At 49.2% G+C, this 14,373-nt stretch overlaps 1 protein-coding gene across 2 annotated transcripts in view; it reads right to left on the bottom strand.

The window, feature by feature from the left end:
* Nucleotides 1-3,527: 3,527 nt before the first annotated feature.
* Nucleotides 3,528-14,373, bottom strand: part of PAWR (pro-apoptotic WT1 regulator) — a 130,987-nt gene continuing 120,141 nt past the window's right edge. For both annotated transcript variants that reach the window (XM_078594134.1, XM_078594133.1), the window contains exons 6-7: nt 6,565-6,669; nt 3,528-4,009 (exon numbers count right to left, since the gene is read on the bottom strand). In XM_078594134.1, the coding sequence (XP_078450260.1) occupies nt 3,923-4,009; nt 6,565-6,669 (192 nt within the window). In that variant the 3' untranslated portion in view covers nt 3,528-3,922. The remainder of the gene's footprint in view (nt 4,010-6,564; nt 6,670-14,373) is intronic.

Raw genomic sequence — 14,373 nt, 5'->3', positions numbered from 1 at the left:
TCTGCCAACGTCCTGCTGATAAGTCATGCAAATGAGACATCCAAGTCAGTGCCGAAAGTTTCTCCGAGTTATCGACTCCGCTTGTGTTTATTGACGAAAGCTTGCCGACAAACAACAAAAAATCCCCTACGTGTGCACACGCCTCCAACGAGGCGGAATGCGAAAAACAACGTCGCGTGCCAATAGGTTCTAGATTTGAAGCTTGATGCAGCTTATTCGGCTGTGACGGTCCCACCTGATGACGGAGACTTGTGTTGCCTCCGAAACGTCGTGATTTTTGTTTTGAAGCTTGATGCAGCTAATTCGGCTGTGACGGTCCCACCTGATGACGGAGACTTGTGTTGCCTCCGAAACGTCGTGATTTTTGTTTTTGTTTTTATTTTATTTTATTTTTATTAATTTTGATGTTTTACCTACGTGACTTTACCGAAAAAACCTAAGAATATGTGCCAATAGGTTTCATGACTATCGCTCGCGACAGAGCTCCGTTTCGCGCGAAGTCTGGGGTCAATTAAACGACGGTGCCGAGTGGCAGTCGGCTGGCCCAATTAGGCGGCCGGGCCATCAGGCGATCTAATGGGGTCTTTTTGGGTCATGCGGCCTTAAAAAAAAAAGGGTCATCTTACGGGGTAGTCGTCAAAAGCATCGACGGTAAATGTGTCGGCGTCCACGGGGCTCGATGGTACGGAGGATCGATGGTGCTCACTCATTGGAAATTGATGCCTCGTGCGCATTTTTAAAGTGCACGCCGCGACGCAAAAACTGCAGCGACGAATCCGCAAACAAATTAGTCTTTGTATGTCACTCAATTCCCCTCAATTCCCCAAACACATCTCACCCATTTCCTCAAGGAAACATCTCTCTGCGGACATCGATGGCAATCGCCGAGCTTGGCTGCAGGTCCTGCTCCTTTCATCCCCGCTGCGCCTCAACGGATCACTCTGGCTGGCCGAACAAAAGCTGCCAGGGCTTGTGATTGCCAAGTGTGTGGGGGGGGGCACATGACCCAGCCAATGCAGCCCCCCTTGCCTGCCAGTAGTGCCCACGGTGGGCGCGTGATATCCACGAACGCTTCACACAATACATCCAGCAAATGTGCGACGGGCCGCAGTAGGCTGGGCCGTCCTAACGTTGAAAATTGGTGCATGTGCTCCTGTTACGGAAAGGTGGGGGGAGGTCATATTCAGCGTTGGGGGAAGACATTCATCCAGCAGTGGATTGACAAAGGGCTGTACAATTGATTGACTTGTAACTCACAAAGGTCACTTTAAACGATCCACTTGGTGCACCAAACGCAACGTTTAGCACTCTTTATTTTTCAGTAAATATACAGTAATACAAGGCACAGTAATATAATATGAATGTGTACATACGAGCATATGCATTCATTATCGATAGATTACATTTCAAACAAACCAATGCTAATCCTGTAAGAGGCATCAAGTTTCTGCTTCTGTGAAGATATATATATACGTGAAATAACAGGTTCATCGGAAAATATTAATTCGTACGCTTTTGAACTCTTATGGAGAAGATGCGACATGTCGACATTTCGGCCGATTGGCCGTCAGTCTCATTAACCTGTTCAATTCGAATATTGTTATGTAAGGGTGTGAATAGTGCCCACGATTGTGTACACGTCTAACCAAACACGTTTAGGCACGTGATCAATCAAAGACCACATCAGAAACACAACAAGCCAGTTGGTTCTGTTTTCTAAACTGTCACAAAGACAAAGGATCCCCCGTATAGCCTTTAACAGACTGTTGGGGCAAGTGCTGTTCGCGAGCAGTTATGAAGGCCGGAACGGCACACGAGGGGGGTGGGTGACCGCCTTTGTCTCCCCAGTGGCAATGTTTACTACACACCGCACCAGGTACTCACTTAAGGCTGAGTCGACCTAGGGAAGGCCCATGACCGGTTCAGATAATCGTCACTGGTGTTGGCCGTGAGCGGGAATCGAACTCGGGCCGTCGGGTTAGTAGTGCGCGCACACACACACACATGCACAGGAGCCTATGAGGTAATTTGCAAAACCTCACTTTGTAAGTTGTGAATTCGAGTGGGCAAAATGGTGATTGCTCAATGCGAGATGCTGTGACCTCGGGTTGGTTGCTGCCACTTCTCAAAGGTATAAATAAAAAACAACGGGACATATCACGGGGAAAACAATAATAGCGTGCAATACCAGAACAGAGGAGAAATACATGCAAAACCAATATACGAAGTGGGTTGTTCTTGTTATGCAACTGACAAAAACTGGGACTTTTGATGTTACGGGAAAACTTTATAGATTCCCGGGTGAGCTTAAAGCCCACCTCAATAAGAGGACGATCCTGGGAAAACCAGGACAGGTGGTAACCGTGCTGTAATCCGCCATGACAGTGGCCAGTGTTCAAAGATGGTGGCATCTTTGCGTGCGTTGGGCCACGTATACAGTATGCGCACAACAGCCAGTCGAAATCCAACCTCAACACGCCGTTCAAGAGATATGCTCAAAGTGATAAATAGCGCGCGGAGAAGATGACGAGCCAGAAGGCGTACCTTAGCAACGGTCTGCTCCAAGAAGGATTCTTGTTATTCTTGGTTCTTTCGGTAAAGTCACGTAGAACCAAGAATATTAATCCCTGCAGTCACGAAAGCTTTAAATCGAAATTTAAGGATTATTGTGTTTTTTGCATCTTCATGCTTACGTCGATTAAGACCACAATGGTGGGAACGACGCAGGAAATAAGCCACAGAAAGCATGCACGGTGCTCGAAAACGCTTCGTGAAAGTGCGCGATGAACAAAGAGGCCTTCAAAACGTGCGCTGTTTGCAACGTTAAACTGGCGAGAGTGGCCCATCGATCGCTCTGCCAACAAAGCGGAAAACACTCGCGCGGATGATTGTACAGCATTTCTGACAAGAGTCAAATAGTTGACAAGGCACTTCAGCATGCTAAAAATCGCTCACGTCACTGCAATTCGTAGTTTTTTATTTATTATTATTTTTGCTGCAAACTTTGGCAACGAAATTCTACAGCTCAAACGTCCTCGACGGCGATGTCAACAAACACATTCACGCCCGCGCACCTGTGCCAGCGTGGCTGGAAAAAGCAAGCACACGTGTGTAACTCTCCAACAGTCCCACCCGGTCTCCGCTTTCTCGCATCCTTTGTGGTTCAGGGACTCTCCGTCGACTCCCAAGGGTCTCCGCGCCCTGGCCACGTCCGATCGACAGCCGAGGTGAGAGAGAGGTTGACACTGTCCTCGTGTGCGCAAGCGTTCTTCACAGCGCCGCCAGCCTCCCTTGGAGGAGCACCGTTCAGGCATTCTCAAGAGTCTCACTCCCCACCACCGCCTTTCCTTACAAAAGACCGGCCCCCGATATGCATCCTCAGTCGGCTGACATGAAAGGGGCGATGGGAGATGTGCAAAATTGACCTTCTAGCTTCCCAAAGCAACCACCATGCCCGCAACATACCTCCCCCCCCAACACTCCTGAAATTCGTCTAGCGCCTCCCCCCCCCCACCCCCACCCCCCCCCCCCCCCTCCACATTGATAAATTCATTTTATTTTCCCCCAAACCGCTGGCTGGTTCAGGAAGCGACGCACGTCACACCGTCTTCCCGCGACGTCCCCCCCTGGCCTGGCTCAATGCGGGAACCACAACCGGCCGTCGCCAGCATCGGTGTCGGCGGTCCAGTGGGTGAGAAACAAAAGGGGAATAAAACAAACATATATATTTTTTAAAATCCCCAAACTTCTTTTAGATCGGCAGATGAACGGGGGGGGGGGGGGGGGGCGGGCGATTCTCGTCTCGCTACGAACGCTAGTTTTTGCAGGAGGTCGGTGAGTTGCGTAGGACGGCCTCGGCTGTGCGGGAGAGCTTCTGCGCAGCTCACCACCCCCTCCGCCACCGCGATGCTGCCGCCACACCTCACTTTGTCAGCTGGCCCACCACACGCAGCAGGGTCTTGTTCTCCTCCTTCAGCTGCTCGTTTTCGTCCTCCAGGTCGTCCAGATCCTGACGAACCGAGCGAAAAACAATGGCATCAGTGATAATCGAGCGACGCTTCCGTTCGAGAAACAGCTTTTCAAACAGGAGAGAAGTCCCCGTGTCGATTTGGAGGTGGATGAAAGGGCATTCCGTGGTGGAAAGTCATAACCTCGTGGCAGGCAGTGAATGGTGCTGTGACAGACAGAGCTGCAGGCAAGGGCATATGCAGATAAATGCCCCTCTTTGAAATGTGTTCAGCATGTACCCACTATTTAATTAGGAAGCCACTGAAGCGTACACTTTTAAATCTAGATTGAAAACTCATTTCTTTACAAGTGCATTTTTGTATTTAGTTTGTTGTCCTTCCCCCGCACCTCCGATTAGCACGGTTGGCTACGTACGGTGCAAAGGAAGTTCAACATACATTACTGGACATCGATAAAATACTGGACATCTGTGAAAAATAGCTTTCTAGCTCATCAGATTCCTCCAGTATAGATAAATACACAGATTTTGGCATACGTTTTCCCCTTGTATTTCAAGATGGCGTACAAAGGGGCAAGCGCGAAATTATTAATCAAATAATTTCCACTTAAGTGGCATTATCCCCCTCAGGTCCATTACTCTGTCCACACGGTAGGTAAAATCGGCAACACTTCGTGGCTGAGCCAACAAGAGGCCATCCCCATGGGTAGAATGGGCCCTTCCGTGAATATTAGAATTTACTCGCCTGGCTCAGGGCCATGGGCGCTGATATGAGAGCCAGCCAGTCACTCGATTGAGCAGAGGACACACACTTTGTCTTTTGTTGACTATTTAACAATGAGGTTGACGTAACCTTGGAAACAACAACAACAACACTCTGCAGCGATCGTATGCTTTGCAGCATGATCTATATGCATCGGCTGCCACTGCTTGCCGCTGCTGGCATCTCAATAACTATGCCGCTGACTTGATCATAAGGGATGACCGGTACTTATCTTTGGCAGTTTGATTACGAGGGGTGTCCGTCAGATGAGGTCATAATCGGAAATTGTACGGTTTTCTGACCCAATCTGATCTGCAGGGTTTGGGAGATCAGCTGTGACGTTGCTACAATCGGAAATGATCCGAATGAAAATCGGATTGCAAACAAAATAGTTGCATGGGATTATGTCCGATCAATTATATTTTTAAAAATGATATTGGTTTTTCGTACAGAGAAACGGCTCAAACCTTACGAGATGCATTCGGCGGCTTTAAGTAATACACAATATTGTATTTGATTACACTAAATGTTTCAAAGGAACATCCAAATATGAACATGGTAAGTAAATTGTAATTAGGTGGGAAATAAATAGCAATCGCAGTCAATACAGATATAGTAAATCGTACTTTAAACATTGCAACCCAAATTAGTTTGAATATGTAAGTGGAAAAAAATGACTACGATGTAACAAGTCACCCACCCCCTCCGAGATTATTTTTTTACAAATTCGAGATCTCGAGCCAATTCAGCAACCAATTATCTTTGTCGAAATTTTACCGTCTCACTTTGTCGTTTCTTTGCGATTTCCTCCCCTCTAACTCACCTCACTGTACACTTTACGCATCACTTGCAAAGATCACACGTTACTGTAATTGGGTCTCACACAATCGATTCCAATCGCGCATAATCCGGTACTTGGTATCTTGCGAATTAATCCATCCCGTGCTGTTTCTGAGCATAATGAGAACTACATGGAAATGCAGTCCCGGCAGTCATCCGCTAGTCTCTTATAGCACAGCACTTGAAGAAAAAATATTATTTAGTAATGTTTACTGATTTCATATGCTTACGTTACACCATGTGTTTTAGTTATGCTTACTAATACATTGTAGATTAAGGTACTTTAAAATTCAGAATTTAAAATGGATTCAGACTGAAATTGAAAATCCATGAGCAAACTAAATACCGTTTTATAACCTCCTTAAATACCACGGTTAAAATCAACTCCAATCAAAATCAAGCCGGATCGGATCACCTAACCAACTGCTATTGAATCGAGGGAATAAATGAATGAGAATCGGTCGGTTTTGTTGCGAATCGCGATTTTCCAATAACCATCCAGGCCGCAAGATTGTGTCTAACAAACAAATAAAAGGACCCAAACCGCAGCACCGCTGCCGATTCCCCGGCGGTACGCCTGATCCGTCGCTCACGACCACCGCTTGTTGCAGCTGAGGTTAAGGAGGCTGGGGGGGTGGGCAGGGGGGGGGGGCTCTGGCGGGGAGAGCCTCGAGGGGGGGGGGGGGAGTGACAGCCGTGCGGGGAACCCATCACAAACGTCAGTCGAGGCACGGCGGCACTCGCGTGACCCGGACACTTAACATCAATTGTCAAAAATAAATAAACAGCCGTTGGCGTGAAGGCCGGAGGTCTCGGAGAGCCCTTGAAGCCGCGGCTTCCTCCTCGTGCCCGACGGCGTGCCGATCTTTTCGCGCCCGTGAAGAACCGCAGGTGGTGCACGCCGTGGCGCGTTTATAAATGGGCCTGGGGGTGGGGGGGGCCTGGGGGGGGGGGGGCTGGGGGGGAGCGCAGCCCGGGTGGCCCCTTCCCTCACCCGGTGGAGAAGGTCAATCTGGGCGTGCAGCTTGCGCACGACGTCCTCGGTCTCCTCCAGCCGCTGCCCGAGCTGCTGCTTCTCGTACCGCTCGCGCGCCAGCTCCTACACGGCCACGCACCGCACGCACACGGAGACAACGCTGCCCCTCTGAGCGCCGTCCACCGGAGGCAGGTGCTGCTCACGCGGGGCGGGGCTCCCTGCCCTTACGAGCGCGGGTGGGGAGAGGGAGGGGGGTGCGGTGCTCATCTCCGTTCGCCGCCCACCCGAGCGAGCAGTGGAAATTCCACGTTCCTAAGGCAGATTTTGAATGTTTACACAGACACAGGTGTGAGGTTAAATTCAGGATGTATAGACAATTAATGAAAATGACAGACAGATGGAAAGACACAGGGAAAAGTCAGAATAGAAAGCTGAGAGGAGGAGGAGGAAGAGGAATGGATGACCATTAATATCACCTCAACATCTCTGCCAATGGTTTACGCTCCCCAATGGAGGTGAGCACCGTGCCATGCTGAGTTGAGAATGGAGACACTCGCATGCCGACACCACCATCATCATCATCAGCCATGATAAATCTACTGCTGGTTGAAGACCTCCCCAAGCCATTACCATCTCTCTCCCTGAGCCCGACATGGCGACCTATTTTTATTACATACTTGCAACTATAATTTGTGATAGTTAGGTCACTTTTGAAAAAAAAACTGTATCGCTCAGTGGGCCTTACCTGGTAAAATAAAAAAAAAGTGTCGGTTAATAGTTAGTTCAACATGTTTTCAAGTAGTTCATTCTCATTGGACGTTATACAATGACTGTGTCATCAGCAAACCTGGGGCGGTCACCCAGCCGCCACTTCAAGAGACACGGTCAAACAGGCGCGGCCGGCAATGCAGCAGTCGACAGAGACAGAGCCGGGACGGAACGGTGATGACAGCGAGAGATGATGCGTGTGGACGGAATGAGACGCTCGCGACTGATCGACGACGGGACGAAGGCACGCCTCGTGTGGACGGACCGACGGGTGAACGGGAGCAGCCCACGGGGGGCTTCGGGGTCAACGGCAGAACGGATGTGCCCAGAGGATGGCTCGCCGAGTCGCGCAGGGGGTCCAGGAGCCACATCCCGTAAACGGCGCGGGCGTAAATCATCGCGCGGCACGCAGATTATACGGACAAGGGGAATCGATCTCGCGCGTGCGCGCGCACGCACGCACACACACACACACACAAGTTCGTGGCTGCGCAGCGCCTGTGAATGACAAATGCTGAGTGCCACAACGGCACTTCCCACGGTCATTGTTAAGGAGGATGACTTTAGAAATGTAATCAGTCACTGACGACTGATTACAAATATTAATCAACCAGGTCATGGTAAGTAATGGTAATATGATTATACAGTGAAAATTGGGTGATAATAATGCTTTAATAAAATGCGAATTTTCATGCTGTTGACAATCTACTTGAATAAATGCCTCCCCACATATCATATCAGTCATGGAGATGTATGCCATACTTTACCATGCTGGTCAGTACGAATGGTTCAGATATAATTTCCCACTGATGTCAGCTGTGGCAAAGAATTCAACTCATGGGTGGTAGGGTGGCAGAGTGGTAAACGTGAGGCTCGCAGCAAGAAGGGCATGGGTTCAATTCTCGACTCGATTGCCTCTCTGTGTAGAGTTTGAATGTTCTCCCCCTGCTCTGCATTGGTTCGCTCCGGATTCTCCGGTTTCCTCCCATAGCCAAATCACCCCCCCCACCCCCCATATAATGTAACTCATCATAGCCTAACATTACATTCTGAAAAATTACCACTCAATCAGGATTACACATAGCAACATAACGCCCCACTGTGAACGCTTGGCAGGACACTCCTTGAGGCTCAGTGAGGGTTTCCTGGGTAAACAAGCGAAATAGTAATTTTACTGGTAGGAACCACCTGGTTCCACCAGCCCACAGGGGAGTATTGTGTCCGTCCGTCCGTCGTGCATCCAAAAAGGGAGGGTGGGGCTGAGTGGGGGTGGGAGTGGTGGGGCTGGGTGGGGAGGGGCTGGTCACCCCGTGGTGCCCTTATAAAACTCAACGATTTAACCGACTCACGCCGGCTTGTGCGGAATACACCACGCCGCCGTTGACCCTGGCCATTGACCGAGCAACCCAACGTTCCTACCAGCTCCCTCCGCAGGAATGTGTTAATCACGTCACCGGGTTCATCGCACAGTGTCGCTCACCACTGTGTCAACCGCCTCGCCCCCAATAACGGAGTGTCGTCACCTCATTCCGACCTCATTGAATTCGAGCGCGTCGCTTTCCTCCGAGAGGACGTGCGCAGAGGGAAGATGTAGCAATGAGATCGAGGTGTGCGTAGGCAACAGGCGGGTCATTTGCATCGCGCGATAGTTGAGAGGTGGTGGCGGCAGCTTGTCCAGCCGGGGGATTGACCACGGCTCCGTGCGATGTGCTTTTGTTTTCACCGTGCAACTCGCCCCAGCGCTGCTAATTTGACAGGCCGCAACAACAAATTGAAACCAAACATAATTAATTGCCATTGTGATTATCAACCACGGCATTGTATTTTAATGGTGCGCAGTGGGGTTGCGTTTCCGGCTTCGGACGATATTCACAACAGCCTTCGGCTCTGTCTCAGAGAGATCTAAATCTGCATTTACATTACAGGGCATTAGATCGTATCAGCCATGATGTTAACCGAGCTGACGTGACCCCTGACTAACTGGCTCAGATACCTCCGGTTACCTCCGACATCAAAAACGCTCGCGCACACGAGTGAATAACACTCAAAACAATTATGGACATGCCAAGCTATTAACAGGCAGGCCAACCTATTGAGGAAGAGGCCAGGAACCCTCCTTGCATAACCGCCACCGACGACAGATGCCACTTCGTTTGCCGGCAACAGCAATGGGCGGATAAAAAAAGAGTCTCGCGCACACGATCTCAGTGCGACCCACCGAAGCACCGACCTCCAAGTTCGCCCGGATTTATCGGTGTGCGTAATCGCCGCCACAAGCGGCACCACGCGCCGGGGGGTTGTGATTTGTGCATCAACCTCGCTGTGACCTCACCGGCCGATCGCTCGAGCGCAGAGATCTAATTCCGCTCGGTCAGGATGAAACGAGAAATGAGACGCTCAGCCCTTGAGCATTTCTACACCGGTGGGGGGTGAGGGGGGGGGGAGCTCAGAGGTTGCTCTTGGTGAAATCACGGGGAGGTGGAAGAGGGGGAAAAAATGACAGCGCTCCCAGTGCTGGGCTCAGCTGAGCTAAACGTCAGCTCAACCCATTCTTGCCGACGGTGTCGATGTTTAATTGCATTCATTGTTCCACCTGGGTCATTCGGTTTATTCGCTAGGTTTTTTGTTTTTTATTTGTATGCATAAAAAGTAAATTATAATAACAATGATGAGGGTTAATGTGTTGGGCCCGCAAAGCACACTGAGAATGTATCTGCCCGTGTGTGCGTACACATGTGAGTGTGCACGCACACACGCGTGTGTGTGCGTGGGCAGCGGTAGTGTAACGGTTAGCGCGCTGTGCTACGACCCCGCGACCCGAGTTCGATTCCCGCTCACGGCCAACACCAGTGACTGATTATCTGAATCGGTCCTGGGCCACCCCTAGGTCGACTCAGCCTCAAATGAGTACCTGGTGCAATGTGTAAACATTGCTACTAGGGAGAGACAAAGGCGGCCGGGCGTGGTGCTGGCCACCCACCCCCCTCGTGTGCCACAGTGCCGACCTTCACAGGTGCTCGCTAACAGCACTTGCCCCAACAGTCAATTAAGGCTACACGGGGAATCTTTGTCTTTTTGCTGGCCATGGCTAACATTAAAGTAGCCCTCTGGTTAGAGCTGCCAACCGACAGTCAGAAGGTCGGGGGGGGGGGGGGTCAAATCAGAACTTTTAGCCCTCCAGCGTCAATAAAATGGGTAGCGTTTTTCTAGGAAGTCAACAATGATTGTCCTATGGGAGAATGGCAGGGCTATGGAAGAATGGCCCCTGCCATAGGAATGGGGAATTTATATCATTGGCCGAGACAGGCCAACGTGGGACGAATCCAGCCCTGTTTGAGTGGCGAGAAGCTCGGCCTTGGCTTTAAATGAAAGAACAGCTTTTTATTTAACTCCGCATCTCAAAATGTCAATGTAAAATATTGTTTCGTCGTAACGATGAGCAATTAAGGCCGAATTACTGCGCGAGTTAAATGAGCCGCAAGGCCTTCCCTGCCCGACTGTAACGACGCCCCGCGTACAAAATCTCGCTTTGTAAACCGTAACAAATGCTATGATCAACAAACACTTCCTTTGGCATCTGTCTGAATATAAATTGTTGTAGCTAGAACATTCTGTCCCCCGTACCACACAAAGAGAATACCTGACTCAAAAAAGGGTAAGGTACTCGTTTTGTTCCCACTGCTGCTATTTTCCTCGTGCTCGTTTTAACCAAACACGAACCGGCGACAATAAATGCCTGGGTCATCTGCTCCATCGTGAAAAGCAACAAAATGCGCGTGGCATTTGTTCCATTCTTATAGCCCAAGGTTATCGCCACACAACGTTGCTTTGTCTCACAGAAGAGTATAGTCCTGCTGCCGTATGACTTTTACCCAATTAAGAAATTTGCAAGTCATCTTTCAAAATTTGAAGAAGGCTAAAACATGTGACGGTGGCACACGTGGCCCTGCTCTTTATCGAACAGCAGCGTGGGATCTTCTCGTACTTCCACCGTGCAGCCAATGGCCCGCGCTTTCGGCAAACACACACGCGGTATTAACCGGGGCGGTCGCTGGGAACGAACCTCGAATTTCCGCAACGGGCGGCAAAACGACTGGCTGCTCATCCGCATCGCCATCCCCGAGTGACGGCGACGTGAGCGAGCGAGCGGGGCGAGCACACGTCGGCCGATCGCGGGGACACGACACCATCGCAATGTTCCACAGCAAACTTCAACTAAATTTCGATTTAAAGCTTTCGTGACTGCAGGGATTCATCTTCTTGGTTCTTTCGGTAAAGTCACGTAGAAGGGAAGTAATAAAATAATAAAAATAAAACATAATAAAATTATTCTCACGACGTTTCGGCCACAACGCATCGACAGACCTGGTTTTCACCTGAGGACGGCTACTTGCGTTGTGGCCGAAACGTCGTGAGAATAATTTTATTATGTTTTATTTCTATTATTTTATTACTTCCCTTCTACGTGACTTTACCAAAAGAACCAGAAGATGAAACTTCAACTAATCACACATAAATGCCTGCTTCCCACCGCGTATAGTAGTAGTAGTAGTGGTACATGTTGTGCTTGCAGAAAAAAACATTTGCACAAAAACATAACAACAAAAATTACCAACCAGACGCGTATTTCCCCTTGTATTTTCAAATTACACGGTTGTTGTTATTTCTTGTAGAACATTTTTAAAACGTGCTGCGACGGTGCTCTGATCCCCCCCCCCCCACCCCCTTATCTGCTGGAAGTTTAACGCAGCACTTGTCGTGTTCACATGCCCGTGTACGCCCAGCATGCAAAGCTTGTTTTGGCGATGAAGCTTCGTCTGGTCACAACAAGCGGCGAGATCCCCACCGCGAGAAACGGGGGTCCTGGCGCTCGCGTGAAGGGATCACTTTCGCCCACGCACAGACGCAAAGGGAGTTTGAAGGATCTGTCGTCTAGCAGCGACGGCAACGCGTGATCTTAACGGAGGCATTCTTTTTTCAACGAAAGTCCTCTTTAAAAGTGGAATACACTTGCTTCACTGTTAGCAAAGTCACGTAGGTAGAAACATAATATATCACGACGTTTCGATCGCAACACAAGCAATCCTCTATTATTTTTCTACCTACGTGACTTTACCGAAAGAACCAAAGAGTATGGATTCCTGCAGTCACGAAAGCTTCAAATCAAGATTGCTTAACTGTTGTTTCGAGGCTTTAATTGCCACCCAGAAGAACGCTCTCTCCTGCTCTCAGCAAATGCTTGCTCGCAGCAACACGTCGCTTCCTTGCCACCTAAGGGCCTTCGCCACGCGTGATTATTTTAGCGCGGCAGGCAAAAGGTGCCAGGTGTGTGGCGAGCGTGGCATTTCTCCAGACGTCTGAAGATTTGCTCAAATTGCTCTCCAGATTTGCCTTTTTTTTCCGTCGACGCGCAAACGTTTGTAAGAAACGAAGTGAATCTGTCGCTGACCATCTACCCCTTTAGGAAACAGCGACGTGCACTTTTAACCGGGCATCCGCCCTTCATTACAGCTCCGTCCGCCCATGTCCAATGACGGACTTTCCGATCGTCCGACGTGAGGCAAACGCTGGACACGAGCCCGGAGTGTTGCGAACGCGTCGGCTCCTCCGTCAGACACTCATTACGCTAAAAGTGCTTTGTCCGCCGAGTGGCTGGGACAGATGGGTGTGCACGTGGGGGGTTAAGCGCAGCTCGTCCACCCACTAATTGGCTGCTGAAAACAAGCACACGAACACATATGAGGCAATAACGTTGCTCCCTTTGAACTTGACTTATCAAAGCTCCTTTGTAGCCACATTCATCTTTTTTTAAACAACTAATTCCATTGGCCGAGAGCGTCGAGAGGTTTCCGTGGCTCAATGCCAATGGCACCCGTGTTCGCGTCGGGGTGGGGCACGCGTCCTTCGGGGGCAAGTCCGACGTTTCGCCCCAAGTGCCGGGGAGCTTCTTTTGGCAAAAACCCGAATCACAGAGGTACGGCAGTGTAACTAAAACAAAAAACATGCTCAGTGGGACTAATATGATCTATTTACTGCTGTTATTTTATTATGAAATATTGCCAATGTTATAGTTTGCTTGAGTTGCAGGCAATGTAATCGAGAACCTTTGGATTAAAAGCAGCCGATGTGATGTGGTTAGCACACTGCCCCATGAACGTGGCAAGCGGTATTTGAATCCCAGCCACGACTGATGTCAGCGGCGAGTGATGTCTGAACCAGAAAGTGGAGTTTTTACCCACGGCTCCGGGCTGGCAATGAAGACAATATGCCAGAAATGAAGATAATATGCCAGCGAGTTAATATAATATGCCAGCCAAGCTCGCCTGACGAAAGAGAAACCTCACCCTGACACGGCAGAGGGTGAGCGCAAAGCCACCACCCAAACTCCAAATCACTGCACTTACTGCTTTCAATGATTTAAGTTTTGCTGAATATTAAATAGACCGACAGATGACCGTTACTCATAACGAGGTAAAAATCCCAATGAGACCTTTGTTTGAATATGAATTGTTCTTTACGTTAATGGGGAAGCTTGTGCCACGGTGGGTTTCACCACTGCACTACGAACCAAGCGACCTGAGTTTGATTCCTGGCCTACCCTGCTTTATCAACCACATTGAGCAGCATGGAAGTGAGGTCAAACAGATCCCATGATCCGCGAGATATGGGGGGGGGGGGGTTTATTCCTGTGAAGGATTGATAAAGAACATAATTTTTCTTGTATTTATCTGAAAATTATGAAAATACATGACATTAGTTTTTATATTCGTTACATGCACCAAAAGTAGATTGTTGGATATTTTATCAACCCCAGAGAGATGATGGGTTTCCTTGACCTCTGAGTGAACTCTGAACCCATGACCTGCAGACCGTGATATGGGTTCTCTGCTACGGCGCTTACCCAAACAGACATTACGTTCAGTTTAAAATCAAATCATTACGCGTGAGTTGGCCATGTGTGCTGCTATTTAAAATTGAATGTTGCTGTTTTGTTATTTCTAGAGCGAATGAGATGGAGTACTATCAAGAGAATAAAGTTTAATAAAAAGCTAACATACG

This window comes from Lampetra planeri, chromosome 5, assembly GCF_965212315.1.
Source record: "Lampetra planeri chromosome 5, kcLamPlan1.2.h2, whole genome shotgun sequence".
NCBI lineage: Eukaryota > Metazoa > Chordata > Hyperoartia > Petromyzontiformes > Petromyzontidae > Lampetra > Lampetra planeri.
The sequence above is the reverse complement of the archived record's forward strand: the minus strand, read 5'-3'. Positions and strand labels throughout refer to the sequence as shown.